The sequence below is a fragment of the Falco cherrug genome, chromosome 15, assembly GCF_023634085.1.
Source record: "Falco cherrug isolate bFalChe1 chromosome 15, bFalChe1.pri, whole genome shotgun sequence".
Classification (NCBI taxonomy): domain Eukaryota; kingdom Metazoa; phylum Chordata; class Aves; order Falconiformes; family Falconidae; genus Falco; species Falco cherrug.
The window spans coordinates 22364506-22383713 of record NC_073711.1 but is presented as its reverse complement, the minus strand read 5'-3'; the positions used below and the strand labels follow the sequence as shown (position 1 = coordinate 22383713).

The 19208-nt window shown below is 50.1% G+C and overlaps 1 protein-coding gene and 1 long non-coding RNA gene across 2 annotated transcripts; one reads left to right on the top strand and one right to left on the bottom strand.

The window, feature by feature from the left end:
- The first annotated feature begins 94 nt into the window (after positions 1-94).
- GPR174 (G protein-coupled receptor 174) lies at positions 95-9314 on the top strand. The gene is made up of 3 exons (XM_055727290.1): positions 95-280; positions 2453-2525; positions 6589-9314. The coding sequence occupies exon 3, from the start codon at positions 6998-7000 to the stop codon at positions 7976-7978; it is 981 nt and encodes a 326-aa protein (XP_055583265.1). The 5' UTR covers positions 95-280; positions 2453-2525; positions 6589-6997; the 3' UTR covers positions 7979-9314.
- On the bottom strand, positions 7550-11267 carry LOC129737404 (uncharacterized). The gene is made up of 2 exons (XR_008735209.1): positions 10577-11267; positions 7550-10289 (listed from the first exon to the last, which is right to left on the bottom strand). It is a non-coding gene; the product is annotated as an uncharacterized LOC129737404 (long non-coding RNA).
- Positions 11268-19208: the final 7941 nt, after the last annotated feature.

The window sequence follows — 19208 nt, the reverse complement described above, 5'->3', positions numbered from 1 at the left end:
CGCGGTGGCAGTTTCCAAAACACCCCGAAACCAACAGAGATACATATATATCTCACCACCCAAAAACCCCAAAAACGAAAGAAAAAGGGTGATATCCAGCGCGGGGCAGGAGGAGCAGCAGAGAGGGCGCTGCCAGCCGGGGGGCCCCGTCCCTCCCACGCTGGGGCTGCTCCCGGCACTTGTGCTTTTGCTTTGCATGTCCAGGGGTGGGGACCCGCCAGCGGCACCCACGGGCCAGGGCCCCCGTCTCACACCAGAGCAGCTCGCCCAGACGGCAGAGGTAGGCCTGATACTCTTCTATCCCCGCTTGTCTTCAGTTCAGGCTAACGGGTTTAAATTTTACTTCCCCCCCCCGATTTTTGCAACGCAGACTTGGTGCCTCTTCTTGCTTGCGCTAGGAGCGCCGAGAGGGGTGTCAGGCACCCTGCCGAGGGGCAGGGGGGCACAGGGTAACCACCAAGCCCTGTGAACCTCCAGAAGTAAATGAGTAGCAGCAAGGGGACGCAGGCTAAGCCCAGGGTGAGGAGCTAACGGCCCCACTGATAGAAAGCGAGTGCCTGGGAGTGCTCACGAGATGCCCCGTGTCTCCAGGGGAGGGGAGAGGTACAGCTTACCCCAGACCAGCCAGCCATCAAGTTTCAAACCCTACTTTTCATGACTTATGCAAGCATCAAGAAGCCGCATTTAAGAATAAGCCCAAATGTGGCCGCTCTGAGCCTTTGCAAAGCCCACAAGCTGCTTGTGAGGGGACTCGTCTGCAGGTGGGCTTTGATGCCACACAGCCCCATCTCCGCGAGCCCAGAGAGAACCGGAGAGAGCCCATCACTCTGGGTCTCGCTTGGGTTCATCTCACTGCATTTGTCCCATGGGTTTTCTTCAGCGCTCTGTCCCTCCCAGGAGGCAGCACGCTGACTTTCCACTGGCAATTTTCCACTTGGCTGCCAGAAGCGGGCAGGGAGGAGGCAGGGTTATCTGCGGCCCAAGCAGGGGCACACGGCTGCGCTGCCGGGGGGACTGCTGGCGGTTTGGGTGGAAAACTCGTAGCTTTGGTGCTCATTGCCACTCACATCTACCAGGGACATCAGGGTGTGCCGGGAGGGGAGAAGAGGCGTGGGGGATTAGGCTAATACACTGCTGCTAGGGGTTTATTTTCCCTTTTAAACCAGGATGAATAGCAACAGGGGACAACAAGTGCTTTTACTAAGGATTAAGAGGCAAAAGCAGCATCTTTCACACAGCATTAATGCAGAGTATTTATATTTTCCTGCATATTTTTGGGATTTGCCCAGGCAAAATCCCCCCCTGGTGTCCCCAGCTGCCTGCCTGACTCACCACTGCCAGCGCACAGCCAGCCCCCCAGCCCAGGGAGCTCCCGCCAGGGCTCCAGCCCCACAGCCCCTTCCCAAAATTTCAGTGACAGAGGGGAAAAGTCTCCCTCCAGCAGGTGACGGCAACTCTGTCGCTCCTCCCAGCATGGACATGGGCAGAAAGGAAGGGAGCATGAGCAAGGCAGAGGGTCAGCACACCACAGAAACACTCAGTTACCTTAATAATGAGAAATTAATGAAGGAACAAATAGAAAGAAACCTTTTCATTCTGCTGTGCCACTGCCCCACAGTCCTAATCTATAAAATAGTGGCTGTTCCACTGGAACAAACATTCAGCACCTTTAGTGACTCAAGTCCCAGTTAACCATGGAAATCGGACGGGATGAACAGACGCTTGTTCTGCAGCAGAGTCAAAATGAAAAAGCTGCTCTCACCCGTATCGCTTTGCAAACAGCATTGGCAAACTCAGAGTATGACTGGTGCATGGTGCAGAACCGGCGCTGGGTGAGGGGAGGGAGGGATGCTCTGGAGGCGGTTGGTACCCGGGCTGGGAGGTGCCGCCGAGGAGACCCCCGGGCTGGGGCTGGGCAGGCAGAGCGCACAGCAGGGCAGGGGTTCTGCTGTGTCAGGACAAGCACAGGAAAACACAGGAGGCCCCGAGGATGCCTAACAAAAGCGCTGCGGCCTCTGTGGGTAGACGCTACTAAAGAATTAGAAAAAGCCCTCTCCACAGTTAGTAGAGCAAGAGGCAACATCGCCCCTGTGGAAGAGGGGATAAAACCCAAATACCTACCAGAAAACTGCTTCAAGGGAGAAAAGCCTTTATCCTCCCCTGACATTTTTTAAAAGAACTAGAATCAATCCCATGCAATCATAATTTTATATTTCTACCATTTCTATTTTCAGTTAATACCCATTTTATTACTACTAGTAAGTATATCTGCTGAAACAGGACAGCAGCAGTCCAGGTGACAGAGAAAAGGAGCGGTTACAGGGGGAAGCCCGGCACTGGACACCGCTGCCCTGCTCTGATCCCTGGGCCACCACCTCTGCCTGCACAGCCTCAGCTGGACACTAGATTTACATCTGAAATGACTCCTGCGCACTTCTTCCTTTTTCTTTAGGCTGTGGAGGAGAAAGAGGAAAACCAGAAGCGAGGTCCTGCTCCGCGGCACTCCCAAGCCTCCCCCCAGAGGGGTAAGTCAGCAGCCGACACCAGGCTGCCAGGCACAGCCCAGGCCATCGCTGCCACCGGCTCTACAAGTTCTTACAGCATAAAAAGCAGGCCAGCACCAAACGCAGGGTGCCCGGGTCACCCAGGCCAGCAGCAGTCCTTGCAAGAGCGGCGCTTGGTGGTAGGATCCAGCCAGGCTGATCTCTTACCTGGTTCTGGGAGGGAGCAGGAGGTGCTGGTCAGCATCCCAGGTTCCTCCAGGGTCATCAAGAGGGGACCAGGCACAATGCTGCAGCAGGGGTAGCACCCATAAACATGGGCTACAATCCCCCAAACTGGTTTAAGAGTCTCTCCTTCACTGAGCTGGGTTTTAAGAGCTGCTGTGGCTGGATTTACTAACTAGAGCTTGTGTGGACCTGGGCAGTTATAACCACCGTCAGGTGAGGACCCTGGTTGCTCCCAGAGGGGTGATGGGCTCTGATGTAGGCATGGTCCTCACAGGTGTTGTGGCTGTTAGTGACTGTTCCCACATCCCCAGCTCCTGCACTTGTTCATATGGAACATACGGATACATGGCTGCCCTGCAGCATATAGAAAATACTTTACACAATACATGCCCTGCATTTACACAATACAAGCATTGGTGAGCCCTGGTTGTAAAGGCTGTCTACAAAACTCACCTGGGGCTTCTGACTCATCACGTACAAGTGAGAAGTGTTCACCCAGTGCCCTGACGTGGCTGACCGTGGGGTCTGCTCAGCAAAATAAGGGGGGAAAAACCATTCAGGGGCAGAAGGAAGCCGTGCCTGGGGAGAGTCTCGCACCTACCACCGCAGCCAGCCCCCTGCACCGAAGGGAAGCGAGCACAGCACATGCAGCAAAATTTCCTCTTTCTGGAGGTTTTTTTTAACATACTGCTGGTTTTTACACAGCATGTTTGGCTGAACTTGTGCAATGTTGCTGCTCGGGATTTCCAAAGCACGGTTTCTCACGTTGCTGTGTTGTTACCCCCTCTCGGAGGGCAGCGGCTCTGGCAGGGGCGTTTCTGGGTGCCCTGGGCAAGCGCCCTCGCTGCTCCCTGGCTTAGCTGGGCTGTCTCAGAGCCCTGGGGCTGCAGGTTTATGGTGCTGCAAGCGCATCCCTGCCCTGGGGCCAGGCTGGAGGGAGCAGAGGGTGGTGTGGTGGGGAAGCTGCGGTGCAGCGGGCATGAGGGGATGCAGGCACTGGGAGGGCAGCAGGAAAAATGCTAGTGTGCTCTGTGTGTGTGTGTGTGTGTATGTGTGTGCTGGGCTGTAACAGATGGGCTGGGACTGCACCTTGTCCTTCCCTCTGTGTGTCTCCCAGCCCAGTGATGGAGACACGGTGGATTTAGCCTCCTGGGAATGCAGCCTGAGGAAAAGGAGCATGATTCAGCCTCCCTGACTGGGTGATAGGAGCCCCTGGGCAAGAGACGAGATGAAAGACAACATTGTTTAAAAAAAAAATAAAATTACAAAAAATGATTGGAAGGAAGAGGTGCGTAATGCAGGTTTAAGGCTTTTGCTTGCAAGTGCCCCTGCAGATGCTCCCCAGCCAGGCACAGCCCTGCCCCAGCAGCGCTGGGTACCACAGGAGTGGGACACCCGCGCGGGCAGCGAGCGAGGGCACCGCAACCTCACCCGAGCACCTCGCTGCTGCCACTTCAGAGCAAACTTCAGGCAAGAAGCTGAGATATTCTGGGTGAAAAAAATGTGAAAATCAACTCAAGCCAAAGCTGTGCAGCTCCCTGTGATCCACCCTTGCTCTGCCAGGCCGGGCACCCCCACTGTGGGGGACAGTGCTGGTACTGGGGAAGCCAAGAGGCACAGAGGGGCTCTCGGGAGTGGGGGGATGCACCCGGTCCTTGGTGCCCTCCTCCCACTGCCAGTGCACAGCCCAGGGACCTACGACACGGTCGTCTGCCTCAGACATGCTGGCAGGACCAGGACCATGATGGGAAGCCCGGACACATCACGCTGAGGAGTTTGCCGTAACAGTAAAGATGGACATGTCTTCACAGGGCCTCAGCATCACCATGGAAAACCAAGCTGAAGGAGGGCATCCCTCCCATCCTCCCCAAGTACCAGTCCCCACTAAGCAGCTCCCAGCCAGCCTGCTCTGCCTGTACCTATATCCAGCATTTTTTCAAACCCAGCAAGGCAATTTCTGACTACTTGGGGAGGATGTACTGGTTTTGGCCAACTGCTTTGGCTCGATCCCAGTACAGAGGAGAAGGGAGGAACCCGCACGAAGCAGGCACCGCTGTCAGGAAGCCCCAGAGGGGTTAACCAGCCACGAACCCCAGGGCATGACAGGTACCCAAAAACCAGCCACATCCACAACCCTCTCCGGGTTGCTTGTCCCAGTCCAGCTCCAGCAAATGGAAACCGAAGCCCTCGGCCCAAGTTGCCCACCAGTAACAGATAAAACCTAATGAGTAGGTGAGCACCAATTAGCTTTCCTGCATGATTAAGAGATTACTCAGGTTTTTAATATTAGCTGTGGAGGTTTGTGCGTAGGAAGTTGGGTGGAGAATTAATAAAAGAATTGGGAAGCCTCTGAACAGAAGGCTAATTCACTCTATGGCTTATTAATTGCTGCTTCTGGAGTTTAATGGGATTATTTCACAAGCCATTTTGCTCTACTGGTTGTGTCAGATGCTGGCTCCCTGGAAGAAAGGAAGACATCTCAGTCTCACTGGACTCGTTACTCAGTGGCACACAAGAGAAACTGCCCAAACAGACACGGAAAAGCTGCCCCTGTGAACCATTTCATTTTGATGATTTTCTGCTTTCACCCAAAGCTACTACAGAGTTTCGGTGCAATCACACTGGCAAGGGCTGAACGTTGACTTCATATTGGCTTCATTAGCAACCGTTCACATTTTAACACCTATACCTCAAAGCACAGGAAAAAAGTCACGGATTGCAGCAGGGTATAGTTTTGTCTTCACATATGTGCCTTTGGCATCCTGGTTGGTACCAAAAAACTTCTCCCACTTAGACCTGCAAGTTAATTCATTGTGCTGAAGCAAGAGGCAAACCTGAGAGTGTTTGGACAGAGATCTGAATTTCCTCTATATTTATCAGATCTGGTTTTTTTTTTTTTCTTCTGTCTGACAGTTTCAGATAGTATCAGCTGCTTCCCATGCAAACAATTTTAAAATGAAGTCCACCTACAGTCACCTTTGTGACAGTGTTTCCAACATCCACAACAGTCACATGTGCCAGGCAGGTAGAGGAAAGGCTTAGAAAAAGCAGTTGTGAGAAAGATGAATTTAATATAATGCAGGTAGCTCTGCAGCAAAAAGTGTTTAATAAGCAGGCCAGTCATCCCTGCTTGCACGCAAGGAAGTTTTATCTTCTACTTATGAAAGAGAAATGAAAAAGTTGACCCTGATTCAGCAAAAACCACCAACTTGGGACTTGCACCCCCTCTGCAGCAGCCCCAGCTGCACTGGGGAGAGCGGTCATTTGTCCAGCACGTGTGTCTGGCTTATTTACATGAGGGGCAGGTGTCAATCTCTCGTCTTCTCGGCTGTCTGTAGCCGTGGTGCAGGTGGGAAGTTTCTGAGGGGCTTTCCTGGGAAGACCAGAAGAGCGTTAAACTCCTGAGTGCTGTGTGAGGCGAGAGGATCCCCCTGCCCGCAGCGGGGCAGCGAGGAGGGATGCAGGCACAGCACTGACTGGAGCATCTCTGTGCTGGCTGCATGCTCGGGCACGGGGAAGCCAGCGCAGCCGGAGGCAAAGGGAGATTCATCTGGAGAAGCTGGAGCTGGGAAAGATGCAGCTGCAGAAACCTGGCAGCATCTTAAATACACCCTGTGATCGGAGGTGACTTCTGCCTGGCAGTACAGCACGGGAGGCGGGTTTGTAGCAGCCGTTAAACACTTTTTATTCCTCAGTGGTTTTGCATCTCCCTTTGCTGGGCTGCCCACCACAGCTGTCACTAGCAACAGGTTTCTGCTAGGGAGATGCTCCTACCGCTCTTGCAGGCTTCCCCGTACCTTTCGCTTTGTAAGACCTGTGTCTCCCTGCAGCATTATAACGGCACCTTTCTGTCTTGCAGCTGTGGGGCCACGTTCACTGCCAAGCTCCTGTGTTGGAAGAAGTGGCTGAAATGCCTCCCAAAAGGTGACAGAGCTGCAGCTCTGGTGACAAACTGTTGACTGCTTCGGCACACGATGATGCAGGGTGTGGATCCCCTCTCTGTCAATCCTGCAACCGACTACAGTAAGGTCTGGTAACTTCTGGCAAAAAGCATGAGCAAAGCACATGAGCAGGACTTTAATTAACTCACCCCATAACAAAGCTCCTCCCCAGAGTGGACACGATTGTCTGGTAAGCGAAGCCTCACACACGGGCGCCAGGGCTGAACCTTTTTATTTAAGCACCGACCACCTGAGGACAACCTGGCTGCAGGACGCGCGAGGAACATGTTACCATGCCGAGGCTGAGCACGGATCTGGAGCACAACCATGATGAACAGTTCGACCTGCACTGAAACAGACCTCAAGCCCTACTACGCGATTACGTACACCTTCATCCTGATCCCTGGACTAATAGGGAACACATTAGCTTTATGGGTGTTCTATGGGTACATGAAAGAGACTAAAAGGGCTGTAATATTTATGATCAATTTAGCCATTGCGGATTTATCCCAGGTCTTGTCCTTGCCCCTGAGGATTTTCTACTACTTGACCGGGACGTGGGAATTTGGAGGAGGTCTCTGCATGTTTTGCTTCTACCTGAAGTACGTCAATATGTATGCAAGCATCTACTTCTTGGTTTGCATCAGCGTAAGACGATATTTGTTTCTTATGCACCCATTCAAATTCAGCGACTGCAAGCGCATCTGTGATGTGTATATCAGCATCCTTGGGTGGGTCGTGGTCTGTGTTGGCTGTTTGCCTTTCCCCCTTCTCAGACTTCACCAGGATGCAAAAAACACCTGTTTTGTGGATCTCCCCGTAAAGGAAGTTGATCTTCCCATCTCCATCGTGATGATGACCATAGGTGAATTGTTGGGGTTTGTAACACCCCTACTCATCATCGTATACTGCTCGTGGAAGACTATCTTATCACTAAAAGAAAAAAATTCTGCTTCACATGACCTTGGGGAGAAAAAAAAGGCTTTAAAGATGATTCTCACCTGCGCTCTGGTATTTCTGATTTGCTTTGCACCTTATCATATCAGCTTTCCACTGGATTTCTTTGTCAAAACCAAAAAGATTAAAAACGGGTGTGTCCAGAAGGTGATCTCAGTGTTTCATGTTGTAGCTTTGTGCCTCGCCAGCCTGAACTCCTGCGTGGACCCAGTCATTTACTACTTTACTACAGATGAGTTCAGGAGACGCCTTTCCAGGCAGGATCTGCAAGACAGCATTCAGCTCCACCACCTCAGTTACGTGAGGAAGCACTCCAGAGATGAGCTCAGGGAGGACGCCATGGACTGCTAACACTGGCCTTCCTCCAGCAGTTGCCAGGACTTCAAGTGTTCACTGGATTTGTGGGTTTGGCTCAATTTTTTTCCCCCAGGACACCGAGAGCAATGACTTAGATGAGCTTCTGCTGATTTCAGTGCAGGCTGGAGAAAAACAAAGAACTCCCCCCCAAAAACAAAACCTGACCAAAAATACATTAAAACTTTGGCTGCAAATTTTCTCTGAACATAAGTAACACTGTGTAATTCCCACAGGCACTGTACCTAAGTGGGGCAGCCAGGAGGAGGTAGCTTTGGTGTAGGAGGAGGACACGGACCCATGGTGAGAGGCGATGCTGTGTCCCATTGTCACAGGTGGGGACATTAAGTGGTCGTGTACTGGTCACGCATCCTGGCTGCAGCAAAAGGCGGCAAAAATTCTGGAGTCTTGCTATGCAGAAAGAATTTGATCATAAAAATTAGTATTATAGACATGGTATTATACATTTCTGAAACAACAGACAATCAAGCAGTGGATCTATGGAGCGCCCAGAGCTTGCTTCAAGCCATGGTGACCACAGAGCGAGGAGCGTGAGGTGGCCCCAAAGGACTTGCTGCTTCAATAACTACCCAAGCCTCCATTCTGGGGTGTAGCAAACGACACACCCCCAAATCACAAAGTCACTGAAGCATCCAGACACTATTTTTCTGCCATCGGTTCCCATTTCTGGCTCAAAAGCCACACGGTTTCAGGCTGTATCGCTGCCTCGGATAAGCTTTAACACGAGGCTGTGCTTCCAGGGGCTTTATCCAGGCTAGACATCCACCGAGGCTTTCGGGTCCTCGTTTCAACAGAGATGGGGCAAATTATTGCCCTTTCACTAATAACTGACCCTGTGCCATCACACCTACTTTTGATTAACAGCAGCGTAATTAAAACACAGCCTGAGGAACCAAACCTTTCTGAAGTTTACTGTAATGGGAACTCACTATAAGCCACAGTCAAAGGTGCCACCCAACAGGCTCTGAAAGACTTTTAAGAAAGGCTAAAATGTGGATTTATTTTTTTTTTAATAATAATTTCTCTAAAATCAGACAACAGAAAGCTTTGGGCTTGACTGGTACTTCATTTGCACCTTCTTGAAAAATTTATTTTTCTGTGAACATTTGAAGCGTTACATTTTGAAATGTAAAAATACTGTGATGGTATTAGTTTTTATTTAATGCAAATGTTGTTTTATAGATTTAATTTATAAAAAATATATATATTTTGTAGAAAAATGATGTGAATCTCAGAGAGTGTTGGAACACAGAAAGATTTTTTTTCTTTCTAAAACCCCTTTTATATAATAAAACAAAACTCCACCACCTCACCCCTGCAGGAGTCTGAGCCAGTGTGTCTCTACCCAGAGCATGTTGGCTGAGTAAGCACCGCTAATTCACGGAAAACACAAAGCACATGGTACTTTGTTCACAGCAACGAAAAAATATTTGGGTTTTTTATTTCTTGTTGTATATGATAAAAACATCCTTTTTTTAAAAAAAAGTAAATGCCCTTCTTGGCCCATTCTCCCCTCTGTAGCCGCCTGCATCACCAATACACGCTTAGAGGGACTCAGAATCACAGTCACTGGGGTTGGAAAAGACCTTTAAGATCATCAAGCCCAACACGGACCGATGCGTGGCAGCACTTGGGTTGCTGATGCCTCTTGAGCACCTGAAGAACTTTTTTGATGCCTTTTCAAAATTGTATTAACCTCCTCCTTGCGCTGGGGAGAAATGCAAAACCTGGCTTGCAAAGGGCCGAAACGCACTGCTGCAAACTGCAGCTGCTCACCTGCCCCACGGGAGATTTGCCAAGACACCCTGAATTCCTGTCGCTGAAGGCCAGCACCGTCCCAAGCCCATCACCATCCCTTCTGGCCACTGTCCCCTGTACCCAGCCGTGTAGGAGGGGACGAGGATGGCCCTGTTCAACCCCCCCCAGCTACTTTTAGCTTCCAAGGGGAGAAGATGTTACAAAACGCAGTGTCAGAAGTTCAAAAATTGTTCAATTAGACAAACTTCATCAACTCAAGTTTTCCCACCTAGAAAACCCCGTGGGCACACCCCGAGCCGTGTCCCCTGCTGCCACAGCGATGCCGTTTATTCACACTAGCATTAACAGTCCCTTTTTAAGGCAGGCAGGTGTAACAGTCGTGGCAGCTGACACCAGCCCAGTTCGGGGGGGGGACGGACCTGCCTGCCCTCCCCCTGCCTCGGCACCTCTGTTCCAGGTGGGATTTGCTTGGGCCACACTCTCCAGTGCAGAGGTCTCACAAGCCCTCGGCTGACGTTGCCATGGACATCTGGAGAATCAAGATGTTCCTTAGATCTACAGAAGGTGTATTTTCGTGCCCTGTTGATGGCCTGGGATCCGTAACACCAGCCCCTGCTCCAGCCCCAGAGCAATCACGCGCCAGCAAAGAGATGCTCTCCTGCATTTCTGCCACCCAAGCAAGCCTCAGGTGGGGACGGCACTGGCACACGGGAGGTGTGGAGAAGCCAGCCAGCCACCGCAGCAGCAGGCAGCAGTGCTGTTGGATTGCGTCCTGCCCAGCTTCAGGCTGTGTGCGAGGCAAGATCCATTCCTCACCTGGACTTTCTCAGCTCTGCCTGCAGTTCTCCATCAGCCAAATGCTGATACTCCCACAGAAATCTTTGCTCCAGAAAGCCTTCTGAGTAATAAATCTGGTCTGCAGCACTGGACTGGGAGCCTGGATGACAGTGTAACTGAGAGCAAAAAAACCCCAAACATCCCCTTTATTCTGCATGAAGTATTTCCTCTGGCTGCTCAAGCAGCACCTCTCCCCGACAGGGTTTTAATGCCGAGCAGCAGAGCACTGAGGTCTCTGCCAACAACCTCGCCAGGTGGACTTTGTGCTGAAGTGACAAGTGGCTTTCTGACTCACACAGAGTTACGTTTAATTTGTGCTAGGCCAAAAGAAAATTTATTGTGCCAACAGCGCAGACCCAGGGAAGGTCTCAGGGCATTCTGAGGACCTTAAGCTGTTCAGAAACAGCATCAAGGTTTTTTGGAACGCCTTATTCAATACCTGAAACAAGGCAAATGAGGCTGACACAGCTCTGGTTGGAAGCAGAGCTCTCGGCCTGTTTCCAAACACCCTGCATCGCAGCCCCCTCTTTCCATCGACTCCCACACAGTCGCGCGCTGCTGAACCCACAACAGCTGCAGATGATTTCATCACACCTCGGGTGCCGCTTCTCACAGCTTCCTTTGTGTCACTGTCATCATGAGAAGAAACACGATGGGGAGTTTTTCTTTCTTTTTTTTTTCTTTTTTTTTTTTTTTTAACAGGTTGAGACTTGAAACCGTACTTGCAAGTGAAGGCTGCTATGGCTGCAGGAGAGGACGTGCCTGCCCCTCTTCCCGTTCTCCTTTTTACACCATCACAAGATGGTTCTGCGGAGCCAGGTCAGAGACCACCGAAGTGACTCGCTTGCTGGTGATGGTGGGCTTGGGAAGAGCATCGAAAAGCTGGGCTGTGGGCAGCAGTCCTGCCCGGGCACCGCTGTCTTCAGCTGCTGGTCGTGGGGCAGCTGCACTGAAAGCATCGCTCTCCAGAGCCACCAACAACTTCTCCAACTGCTTGACCAACACACACCTGAACCCACGGATCCCTGAAGCCTAGCGGCAACGGATTCCCTATTTAAATTATATGTGCATTGCTTGGAAACATATTGCTGTCACTTTGAGCTGGCCACCTGATAACATCTTTTGGTGTCCCTTCCTCCCATACCGGCAACCGGTTCCCTTTTCACCTCCTCTGCACGAGGTCTCGCCCGCGCTCAGGACCCCCAGCCACCCCCAGCCCCCGTGGCTGCCAGGTGGGCGCAGGGCAGTGGGCGCAGGGCCAGGGGCTGATGGCCACGGCACAGGTCCTCCAACATTTCCAGCGTCCTCTTCACCCCCTCTGCCATCACCAGCCACTGCCCGTAACTCAAAAGATCTCCTTTCTGTGTGAAAAAGGCCGATTTACAGTTCCTCTTACTTAAGCAGAGATTTCTTCACCCCTTTACACATCTTTTATCAGCACTAGATTTTATTTGCTATTTTGTCATCTCGTTGCTCAATGTCCTGAGAAGACTCCCCATTTCTCTGTAGCCGCTGTTAGATTTTACTGCTCCAGTTAAGGCTGCACCAGCAGGAAACTTTGTGACAATTTATACTTCACTGTTTACTTCCTTTTTCACTTTGCTGTTAAGAGGCCAAAAATTAGTATCACCCCCAGCATTACAAAACCAGCTCACCGGCCATGAACGCACAGAGCATCACGCACAGCACTGCTGAACGCCACTCCTCACACCTCAGTAACTGAAGAAAAAAACCACCGCAGCAACTGACCCAGATACAAATCAACCTCATCCAGTACAAAAACACAGGACGGGTTTTTAACAGTTCGGCATCTCCTGGATCTCTCTGGGAGGAGCGTACCCTGGTTCTAAAACACGGGGAAGGGGTAAGGCTGTCACTGCCCCTCCCTGTAAGTACAGCCCTTGTCTAAGAAGGAAGGAACATGGTTAAAACGCCTCCTTAATTTAAGCAGGGATTTGAATCCCTGTTTCCCCTTGCTAGGAAAACACCCTTGGCTAGTCTGTACGAGGATGCTCCTCCATCAAAGCTGTGGGAGGAAAAAAGAAAAGCTCGCAGCCCGGCAGTCTGGTCCTGGGTATGGGGAACAGACACGAACATGACTTCTGGTGGTTAGTGCCGTCTCCTCAAAGGGGAACACCTAGGTACTTGTTCCTGCTTCCATTTCTATTTCTGTACCTTACGTCAAACCAACAGGGGATTCACTCCGTAAACACCACCGGCTGCTGGCAGGGCTTCGGGGGGGGTGGTGGTGGTGGGTGTTTGGTGGCAGTTAGCACTCCACTTTAAGGGACCTCCATCCTGTCCACGCATGGGTGATGACTGATCAACAGCTACCTCTAAGAAAGCAAGTCTGGCAACATGCCCAGATGTTCCCAGAGCCCATTTCAGCCTGAGTTAGACCTCAAAAAAAGGTTCTTGGTCCAGTCAGAGACAGTGCTCTGCCTGGGCTTACAGACAGGTGCCAACATAAAGCTAAAGCAAGGGGGAAAATGAAGCCTCTTGGAGGTGTAGGTACCTCTGTGGTCAGCAAGTAGCTGAGCTACAATTGTCAAGATTGTAATTTTTGATGCCAGTTTGCTCAAGTTTCCTTCCACCCACTCATTTTTTCCACCTAAACCTAGAATTCAGGGGGAAAAGAAAAGAAAGAAAGAAAAAAAAAAAAGAGAAAACCCAGAACAACCATCAATGGTAGGATGAACATAAGCGATGTAACCAGTTGCCATAACGTATTGTGAAAACTAACAATCCTCTTAAGTCATCTGCCTACCCATTTTCCCAGTGGGCTCAACAGTGATGTGAAGAAGGGAGCATCCTGGCAGGGCTCCAGCTAAGTGAAGGTGATGGTTTTTACCAACCGCAACGTGCAGCCACCAGCAGTCTGCTCCGAGCCCCCCATGGGCAGCTTCAACTCCCTGCTCGCCCTCCCAGGAGTCCCGAGGCAAAATACCTGTTTTAGTTTTTAACCCACCCAAACTCTTGTCTTGGCTGACTAATCTGACTTTCTCTAATCAGCTGTCAGCCTCTTTATCAGTCCTGTGATTCAGAGCCATACTCCTGCACAAGCTCCACTATTACATGACATTTATTGATATTTAAAGAAATTGCTAAGTCCTTGTGGTCAGACAGAGGTTTGTGCAGCTAGAGAGAAAGTTCCCAGGAGACCTATGTAAAACAGAAGCTAAAACTCATGTGGCTTTGAGTTTCTTGTTTAATGAGAGGCTTTTTATTTAAGTGATTTAATGCTACATCCCAGCCTGCTCCTGCTGGTTAACAGTCGATAAAACCCAGAGCAGCACCACCATGAACTCAAAGACAACAGCAGCAGCACCACTGCCCATGCCAGCGTGCTGCTGTTCCTGCAAGTTCCTTCACTCAGAGTTCCTCCCCCCGGGCTCACGGGCCCTCGACTGACCCAGCCCAGGTATCTCCACTGGGACATCAAAACTCTGGTGGCATCTGCCTCTAAAGCTCTTTGCTGCTTCCCGGTCCAGCAAATCTCCTGTGGGTCCAGGATCTCCTACAGCAGCCACCAGCCTGGGACAGGGCCAGGTTCTCCCTGCAGGGCAGCCAAGGAGGTATGTACCCTCCAGCCCCGCGTTGCGTTATTGTACTTAAAGAAAGCCACGGGCTGTGACAGGCTCCAGGGGACAAGCTGGTCACAGGACGGGACTGTCCTTTGAAACACTGCCACAAATTCCAGGAAAACTCTTACAATCAAGCAAGTCGAGCAGTTCCCTTTTACTGGTAAAAGGGATGTGGCACTGTCCCCACCAGGAGCAGATCCTTGGCCCCTGGGTGCTCTCCCTGCCGGGGCCAGAGGCACCGCACTGCACTTCTGCCCATCGCACAGAGGGATGCAACTGCCAGAGCTGCCATGGATGGGGAAGCAGGATGGTTTGGTGCGGGGCAAATAACCCCACTACTCACCGGGATGCAGCTGAACAACTGCCTCCCTTCCCACTGGTGCACAACCCTCTGCAGCCGTGTAACACGGGCAGTGCTGCAGAGCGCTTATTTTTAAGGTCTTCTCCCACTACCCAAGAGCTCTTTGTTTGGCAGCTGGTCCAGCAGGCTCCTAAGCCTTACGTTTAGGAATAATTATAAAAAGAAATTAATAAAAACCCACAAGTTCAGCATAAGGGAAGACTGTTTCTAGAAATCAAAATCCCTTTGGAGAAGCACCTGCCGCCCAGGCAGCACTGCCAGCACCCACCACTGCAGCACGACACTAAAGCCAACCTGACACCAAACCGGTCAGGTATTTAGAAGCTGAAAAGAAATAAAAACCCTGACTGTAAACTATAGAAATAAGCGGGCTGAATATGGCACACGAGCACTGAACTAAGCACAGAAATCCACAATTCAAGCCCTGCTGATGACACTGCTGCTGATGGGTTTTGCCCTCAGATGTCTGTTGTGCTCAGGCACAGCCACACACTTCTGAAGCTTACTCTGAGTCACAGCTGGCAACTGGAAGGTGTCCCTGCGCTGGCTCAAGGCCAGGGCTACGGCCAGCCCTGGGCCAGCACACGCACAGGCTCCGCACAGCTCAGTGCCAAGCCTTCAGCAGCTTGCAGTTCGTGTTTGCAAGGGCCTCACGAGGGTGCACGGGCCTCCATTTGCATCGGACAAAGTAGCCCTCGGTAGGGTCCCGGTGGGGGACCACAACACTGCCCGCTCAAACGCAAAAGGACGAATGCAAAAACAACACTGCAAGGCTGAGATTTTACAGCTTCGATGAACGTGCCCATGCTCCTCAGTGGAAGAGGCACAACCAGCATGACCTCCTCTACACGGAGTGGTGTGCGACGGCAGCACGGCAAACCAGGTCCCCTCCAACCATCTCCCCTGAGAGGGGATGGGGGCCCAACCTCACAGCACAGGCACCAGCTCGCTCAAACATGAGTGTTCTGTTGCAGATGCCAGCTCTGCAGCAAGGTCTCCTCTTTCCTTTGGAGCACTAGAGTTTTTTGGCAAGCATTTTTTGTTTGGTGGGTTTTTTTTAAAAAAAAACTAAATGAAAACACAGAAGAGAAAGAAAATCAAATGATGCTGAGAAAGCAAAAAGAAAGGTTTTGCAGAGGGAAACCATTAGATCCATTAAGAAACAAGAGATACTGTAAGTCTGCAGAAAGATAAACGCACGTATCCAGTGTATCTGCAGATTGGATATTTATAAAAGAAACACAAAAGTTGTTGAGATCTGGAGCTCACTTTTTTCTCCTACACTCAAGGCATCCAGCCAGGAACTTCCTTGTCCCTCCAGTTACTATCAGTCATTTCCCTATTGAAAATCAAGGGTCTCAACCTACAGTGAAAACAGGCCCTCAGAAATCCACCAGCAGTCAGCAGACCTCGGTGCAAGCTCTCCTCAACCCACGCACACTTTACTTCCCAGCCACCCCCAGCCAGCAAACCTTTAGCACACAAAACACTTTTCAGGCAACAGCAGACGGTGTCTTTGGCACATCATCCCTGCTCCCCAGCCACCCCCCGATTCAGCGGTGGTTTGTGAAGGGTCAGGAGCAGTGACACAGGCTCTGACAAGAGCAGGAAGAACTCAGACATCAAGGAAAGCGGCTCATGCTGCAGCACAGATGTACCAGATAAGCAGAAACGCTTTCATTTCTTTTCAGACTCCAAAGTTATGTGAAAAGCCAGCAGTTACAGCTCAGCTCAAAACCACTGAAGCGCTGTTGCTTCATTTGCCTGAAAGTCTGGTTGCCCCCTCCCCCTGTTTTTTTTTGTTTTTTTTACTGTGATGTGAGGAGGCAAAGACATCACTGCTTCCAAGTTCACCCCAGGCCATAAGGCACCCTGGCAAGGGCAGGCTGGCCTGAATGGCGGCTGCTACACCCCTGCTCTTCTTCTAAGCACTGAGTAGCGAAAGGGGCTCAGAACATAAGATGACAAAGCAGCTACGACCTCCAAGCGCCAAGGAACCAGACACTGAATTACTTATCATCAGAAGTGCACAATTCCCACTGACATGGCCATCCCACAGGACCAGAAAACCCCACACTTCCCTCCCAAGGGATTTTTTGATCATCAAATGGAAACTGTATGTTTCTCTACCCACGGATCTATTCTTGATTAATCCCACATGCCGGCGCTCTCACTCCACAGTAAAAGCACTTGGCTCCACTCCAGCAAAGGATCAGGTTTGTAGGAAGGAAGCTCCTCGTTCCAGAACTGGGTGTCCACACACAGGCTTAACCCAGAATAGCTTCAGCCGCCACCAAGCCCTAAAATGGCACAGCTCAGGAGACCCCGAACGCTGCTCCAACAGGCACACAGCATCTACATCCACGGTCACAACAACTTTTAAGACTGCAAATTCACATTTGTTGATGCGGAACTCAGAGGTGCTACAGCACAAAAAGAGAGAAAATACGCTTAAGTAAACAAAATAGTTGAACTATAAGAAATAATTTCCCTTGGAGGTGGAGTACTAGGTGGAGAGACTTTAATAATTCTCTGGATGGGCAACACACCCATTCATATTGCCTAGGTAATATCACAAATATCTACACATAATGAAGAAATAATTTTAATGAAATAACGTGACTGTAATTACACATATTATAATTATTTTGGTTGCAGTTTCAAAGCTCTAATCAGCACCAGCACTTAGCCTCTATGCCATAGCTGGCAGCCAAGCTATCCCCCACGTGGCTCTGAACTAGGACAGCCAAAGCAGCTTCAACCCTTCCAAGCCAGACCTCAAACTCAGCCTTCCTGGAGTGGCCACTCGGCCCCACGGCTAGCTACCGTGCCACCACGGAGGCTTCCTGGACTGCACTGCATTTATCTGGCCCTACAAATGTTCTCTTCTGTTCTAGGAGACTATTTATTTATTTATTTATTTTTAGTTTGGGGCATGTCTGGAGAACACAAGACAAAATGCAACAGTCGGGGAAGTGGTAAGTAAAACGGAAGAGGCTGTCTCTAGTTAAACATCATCATGTTTTCTTTCCTTTCTAGCCTTCCCAAGTACTTCAGAGAAGACCAAGAAACAAAAGCATTAACCTAGAGAATCTACAGCTGGCAGCTGCTTGGTTGTTGAGGAGGGGACTGTCTGATTCAGCCCACCCTGCTGCCAGCAGCGCTGAAGCAACTGGGGAAGAACGAATCCCAAACACAGGAGAATGATTTAAAAATAGTAAAGAAGAATTTTTCTCAGGGAAACTCTGAGCTGATTTCAGTGCTCTGATATTTCTCCCACCACTCACCATAAAGCCTGTTGGGCCCATCTGTATTTTTGGGAGCTTTCCCTGCAATACCAAAAACTAATGTAGCCCACAGCAGTCAGTCCAGCCTTGCTGAAGCCCTAGCAGGCTCTTCGTCCTCCAGGCACCTGCACATACACTGTGACTGTTGCTGTGGGTGTGAGGTGAGAATTTTTCCACTACCGTACTTAGTGTGGCTGTGCTGCAACACCGCATAGCATAGAGTTGAGCTTACTGTGAAAAATGTCTCACTGAGACAAGCAGTTTATCAAGCCTGAGGTACTAAAGCTCTGTTTCACACCAGGTTAAGGCCTCAGTATGTCTTTCAAAGCTCTCCAGACTGTCCCCATTTTTTCAGCCCTGGATCTTCACCTCAAGGTATTCATATATGCAAACAACAGTTTAATTCCTATAAATTTTTACAAAGTCAGGCTGGGGAAAACTTTAAAGTTCTAGTGTAGACTAGCACCTAGTGTAGTGGAAGCATCCGTCACACACCCATCGCCACCAGCAGCCCACACCTCACCAGCCACCCTCAGACAAAGCAATCAGGTTTCTGCCAAGGTCAACAGCATCTCCTCCAAGGAACAAATTCAAGTTTGTTCTTAATTGTGACTTTTCTCAGGTGTCTTTCAGATCAGAGTACTTAAAACTTGAAAAAGCCTCACAGTGTAATGCTGGAAGAGCAATCATCCAAAGGACTGGATTGTCAGCTTCACATTCATAGAGGTATTTAAAACTTACATCTAAATAGACTGTCAGAAACACGACCTGCAAGCTAGCCTGAAGGTAACTTGTCAGTAAGCAAGGGCACAGGTACTGCCAGTTGTCCTGTGCACAATGGCTGCTTTTGCAGTAAACACACACCTAAACAGAAGCTGCTATGGCAAATAAGTTTGCATTTGCATATTGGTGGTGATATCCCTTCAGCTACCACACCCATGTTTGAAGCACAGTCTTACTCAGATATTTAAAACTGTAACCTGTGTAAAACTATTATTATAAAAGTGTTCTTTGCTATATATAAAAACTAAGCAAAGACACTAAAGACCACCCCAGAAGCTTTCATCAAACCATTTTTAGGTGTAATTTTGGCAGAATACCTGAAAACTTGTATGTTACAATAAATACACCTAGCTTTTGTCAGTTACACACACTTTACATCCCAGCGCTTGCTGCCTGTGCCATCTACTGGCGCACAGGACTCTGCTGACTCACCCTCTCTGTTGCTTCCTACAGACCAGCCGAACACAGGGGCTACTCACACTGACAGACAGCATTAGCAGATCCTGGGAATGCCAGCTGTTTTCATAGCAGCAACCTAACAACTGCAATCCTTCGATTTGGATGCCTGCCCCCGCCCCCAGCACAGAATGGTTATG

Bases quoted from the DNA above. Each gene is read 5' to 3' on its own strand.
- GPR174 (XM_055727290.1), top strand. From the start codon at position 6,998: ATGATGAACAGTTCGACCTGCACTGAAACAGACCTCAAGCCCTACTAC.